Consider the following 4899-nt stretch of genomic DNA (forward strand, 5'->3'; position numbering starts at 1 on the left):
GGAGGATTTCTCCCATTAACGCCTTTATTCGTAGCATTAGGAGCACTTGGAAGTCTATCTGGCGGTACAGCAGGAATTATTAAAACATTCAATGCTATAAAAACTGGAAAGGAGCAGTTATTGGAGGCGAAACGTCATAATAATACAATGGAAGCTGTAGGTATTTATTTTAAATAACAAAACTTATTTTATTTTCTGTTGTACACAATTTGAGAAAAGTTTGAATAATAAAATTTTCTATTTGATTGAGGAACCACAAAAATCACATAAATCTAAAATTTCCAAAATTACAGTTGAAATGAACACAGTACAATAAAAGGTAATAACACAAATACAGACCCTACAATACTCCCCCTTCTAGAGAATTAATGTTATATAAATTAAAAGTAACTCGTTTCTTATTTGATGTTGTGTTATTCATTGTATTAGTGTTTGTTTCTGGTATTAGTTCTGTTTCAATGATTGCTGGTTTTAGTCTGTCTATCGGAATTGTTTTAACCTCATTATCTACTTCAAGTTTGAAATATTTTTTGTTTTTTTCAACAACCTTATAAGGTCCTTCGTATGGTTGTTGCAATGATCTTTTATTAATAACACGCATAAAAACAAATTTACAAGTCTCCAAATCCTTTGGTATATATACACCAGTATCAGAATTTTGATTATGCCTTAAATTTGATTTAACATTTTTAAAATGTTCCCGTAAATTACCTAAAACTTCAATTGGGGAAAATTTTTCTTCAGATGGAACAACAAGTTCACCGGGTAGGCGTAAATTTTGCCCAAAAACCATCTCAGATGATGTGGCTGAAATACTTTCTTTATACATCGATCGTAAACCAAGAAGTATTATCGGCAGCTCATCATACCAATTGTTGATTCCATTTCCAGCCATTATCGTAGCTTTTAACTGCCTGTGAAACCGTTCTACCATACCATTCCCTTGAGGATGATATGCAGAAGTTGTAACGCGATGACTACCAAGCAATTTTGTTAGTTCCGAAAACAATTTTGACATAAACTGAGTACCCTGATCTGTAGTGATTTTTAACGGTACCCCAAAACGTGAAACATATTCTCTAAAAAATTTATTTGCAACCACTGCCGCTGAAATGTCCTTTAATGCATATGCCTCGGGCCAACGCGTGAACCTGTCAATTATTGTAAAAATGTAACGATGTCCTTTCGATACAGGAAGAGGTCCAACAATATCTAAATGAATATGATCAAATCTACTTTTGGGAATCGGAATTTTAATTACTGGAGATTTTGTGTGACGATTAACCTTCGATTTTTGACAATTTATACATTCTTTTGACCAAATATTAATTTCTTTGTGCATTTTTGGCCAATAGTACTTTTTAATAATTAGACGACGTGTAGCTTTTGTACCAGGATGTGTAATGCCATGTAGCATATTAAACACTGTCTTGCGTAAACAATTTGGAACAAATGGCCTAGGATTCTCACCTGTCATTTCACACCAAATATTAAAATTTAAAAGTGGAATTTGAATTAATTTAAGGTTATGTGATGTGTCTCCAGATTTTAATGTGTTTAGTTCCTCGTCCTGTTTTTGTTCATTTTGTAAAACTTTGAAATTCAGTTCTGTACCCTTAATTGCATCAACTTCGAAAGCTCGAGATAATTTGTCAGCTATAATGTTCTCCTGTCCTTTAATATATCGTATGTCATTAGTAAATTGTGCAATGAATTCCATATGTCTAGTTTGTCTCGGACTACGTTCGGTTTTTGAACTCAAAGCATATATCAAAGGCTTGTGATCCGTAAAAACTGTAAACTGTCGTCCTTCTAAAAGATAGCGAAAATGTTTAATGTTCAAATAAATAGCTAGCAACTCTCTGTCAAATGCACTGTACTTAACTTCGGATGGAGAAAGTTTCTTAGAAAAGAAAGCTAGTGGCTCTGATTTGTTATCAAACGTTTGATGTATGACACCACCAATTGCCGTATTAGATGCATCTACATTTAAAGAGAGTTTGGCATCTTTGTTAAAATGATTTAACAATATCGTAGACGCAAACTTTTCTTTAATACATTCAAAGGCTTTATTAGTTGTGTCATCCCAAATTAAGGACTTGTCACGTTTCTTAGTTGTTCGATTGATTAAATCGTAGATAACTGCCGTAAACTCAGCTAATTTTGGTACATATCGATGGTAATAATTAACCATGCCTATAAATTTCTGCGCCTGTTTAATAGACTTAGGACGTTCAAAACTACGAATAGCTATCACTTTTTCATCAGAGGGTCTAATTCCTGCCCCAGAAATATTATGTCCTAAAAAGTCAACACTTGTTACACCGAAAGTACATTTACTTGGTTTGATATTTAACCCGTACTCTGTTAGGCGTTGGAAAAGTATACGGAGATCTTTAAAATGCTGTTCTTCATTTTCACTTGCAACCAATAGATCATCAATATATGTAAAAACAAAATCTAAACCACTAACTACTTCATTAATAAATCTTTGAAAAGTGTGCGCTGAATTTCTTAGTCCGAAAGGCATTCGTATAAATTCAAACATACCGAAAGGTGTCGTTATTGCAGTTTTATAGATATCCTCTTCTGCCATTGGAATTTGGTGGTAGGCCCTTACCAAATCTAATTTCGAAAATATATACTTATTTCTGAGATTCATGTTAAAATCTTGAATATGAGGTAAAGGATAACGGTCCGGTACAGTCACAACATTAAGTCTCCGAAAATCACCACAAGGACGCCAGTCATTTAGTTCTTTTTTAGGTACAAGATGCAGTGGAGATGCTACACAAGAATTTGAAGGTCTACAAATCCCTGTCCTCACTAAAAAATCGAATTCAGTTTTGTCTACTTTAAATTTAATCGGATCCAAGCGCCTTGGCTTAGAGAATGGCAGATTTCCTTCAGTAAAAAGTCTGTGAACCGTAGAATGTTTAACCGGTTTCGAATAATCTGGTTCAGCGATCAAAGAAGGAAACTCCTTCAACAATCTTGTATACTTGTTAGACTGGGTCGGTCCCCATACAAAAAAAAAAAGTTGCTAATGTCCGCCCCTAAATTTAAAGATTATGTTGAGAGGGTTCTGGAAAAATTTTTTTTTTTTTTTTTTAACCCTCCGAAATACAGCCGAAATGGTTTTTTCGTTGTAACTTGGTTATTTGACGGCCGATTTTTAAAATTGATATGTCATTATTTTTGTCTTGAGAAGCTTCACTTTTCGTTCTTATGTCTTTTTAAGCTTTGAAGTCGCGTTCGCATGATAAGGGCAGAAACAAAATTTTACCCCCCCTAAAGCATATTTTTTTCCTTACCAAACGAAAGTACTTAAAAATTCAAGAAAATGTTGCCTTCAAACTATATTACTAAAATAATCAACAAAAAAGTTATTTCACTTACAATATTTATTGCTACTTAAGCAAATTTTGGCGCGAATCAAGGCTTTTATATTGGTCTCGGCTTTCTAATTTTGCAAAAATGTGGCCCAGGCGCTTTTCATCAGTGACAGCACTTGCAGACTCACTAACAACACGCACAAACCGTTCGGTATTCTGGGAATGACAGAGGAACTCTAAAAAAAAATGATTTAAAAGTACTATAAGACCCGTGAAGTTTTTAGTTTGAAGATATTTACCTGGGATATTTATCACTTCATTTTCCGAAAATTGAAACATTGTAAGTTCACTATCTGGGTAGAACTGCACACAAGGGGGTTCCGTAATCTTAAACTGACTCCAATCGATCATGCTGACATACGACTTACTTTCAAAGTTTATTACGCCACGCTTTGGGACCTTGAACACGCGAAGCCCTGCTGGTGGATATTGACGTGCTGTTTTGATTTTTTCGTACCCATCATTACGTATCTCTGGATCAGCGTCGGTTATCATGGCTAATAATATATTTTCTGGGTGAAAATAATATGCATTATTTTCTATAGCTGAACGTATAATGGCTTGAACAGCATTTGATAGTTCGCGTATCCAGCAAATATACTTAAAAACGTGTCTACTTCCATGAATTGCTTGTGGCTGGCTCTTTACAAGAAACCAGAATGGTGCATAAACTTTCACAACAAACTCTACCATGTTTCGCAACTCCGCTGACGGGCTTTCTTTGGAAACATATACCCGAAGTAACCTGGAACCTGTTGTAAGCCACCGAGCTGTACTGACGGGACCGGGGCTCTTACTAGCGAGATATTCATCGCATTCACCATTATTTACTGCCAAAACCATATCAAATAAATAACGCTGATCATTGCGTAATTCCCAAGAGCCAATATTTTCAGGAATAACTCCCATAGCAATAGCCTCAAAACCACTTACAACCTGATAAGGAAAATATATGTTTTTGTTTATAACATTAACTATTATAGTGTGGACAACCTACCGGGTATTTGGTGCAAGTCATAATTTCAGACCCCAACACCCCTGGCCAAACACCAGGTCCTTTCTGCTTGCCAATATAATGCGTTAACAACTTTTTTAGAGGCAACTCGTTGAAATGTAACAAACACACATTCCACTGCAAGGGCCTTTGTAAATAACGTTCCATTTGTGCATTTACTCCAATTTTATATCCAGTATTGACAACTGTACCATCACAGCTTATAGCTACAAGTTCGTTTAAGCAATATTTTTGGGTATTAAGAAAACTGTTGGAGGAATTTGTGGGGGCGAATTTTGTTAGCTGACCTAACCATGGGTAAACGACTTCATAGCTTAAAAGGAAATGTGATGACATGTTAATTTTAAAAATCGGCCGTCAAATACCCAACTTTCAACGAAAAAACCTTTTCGGCTGTATTTCGAAGGGTTAAAAAAAAAATAAAATAAAAATTTCGAAATCCTCTCAACATAATCCTTAAATTTAGGTTACTCTGTTGCATAAAAAAAA

At 34.9% G+C, this 4899-nt stretch overlaps 1 protein-coding gene across 2 annotated transcripts; it reads right to left on the reverse strand.

Annotated features, from left to right (window-relative positions):
• Window positions 1–3322: 3322 nt before the first annotated feature.
• On the reverse strand, window positions 3323–4585 carry LOC118756747. 2 transcript variants are annotated; one of them, XM_036491490.1, is made up of 3 exons: window positions 4393–4585; window positions 3635–4331; window positions 3323–3571 (listed from the first exon to the last, which is right to left on the reverse strand). In XM_036491490.1, exons 1-3 carry the CDS (start codon window positions 4555–4557, stop codon window positions 3411–3413), a joined length of 1023 nt encoding a protein of 340 aa, XP_036347383.1. In that variant the 5' UTR covers window positions 4558–4585; the 3' UTR covers window positions 3323–3410. The 2 variants fall into 2 exon arrangements, with proteins under 2 accessions (XP_036347383.1, XP_036347382.1); XM_036491489.1 differs by having other exon boundaries at window positions 3323–4331; window positions 4393–4584.
• Window positions 4586–4899: the final 314 nt, after the last annotated feature.

The sequence above is a fragment of the Rhagoletis pomonella genome, unplaced genomic scaffold (genome assembly GCF_013731165.1).
Source record: "Rhagoletis pomonella isolate Grant_MI unplaced genomic scaffold, Rhpom_1.0 Rhpom_scaffold_11953, whole genome shotgun sequence".
NCBI classification, from domain to species: domain Eukaryota; kingdom Metazoa; phylum Arthropoda; class Insecta; order Diptera; family Tephritidae; genus Rhagoletis; species Rhagoletis pomonella.

Coding starts and splice junctions, on each gene's coding strand:
- LOC118756747 (XM_036491489.1), bottom strand. CDS start 4,557: ATGGAACGTTATTTACAAAGGCCCTTGCAGTGGAATGTGTGTTTGTTA. Junction 4,332..4,392: donor TGACTTGCACCAAATACCCG/GTAGGTTGTCCA, acceptor TTTCCTTATCAG/GTTGTAAGTGGTTTTGAGGC.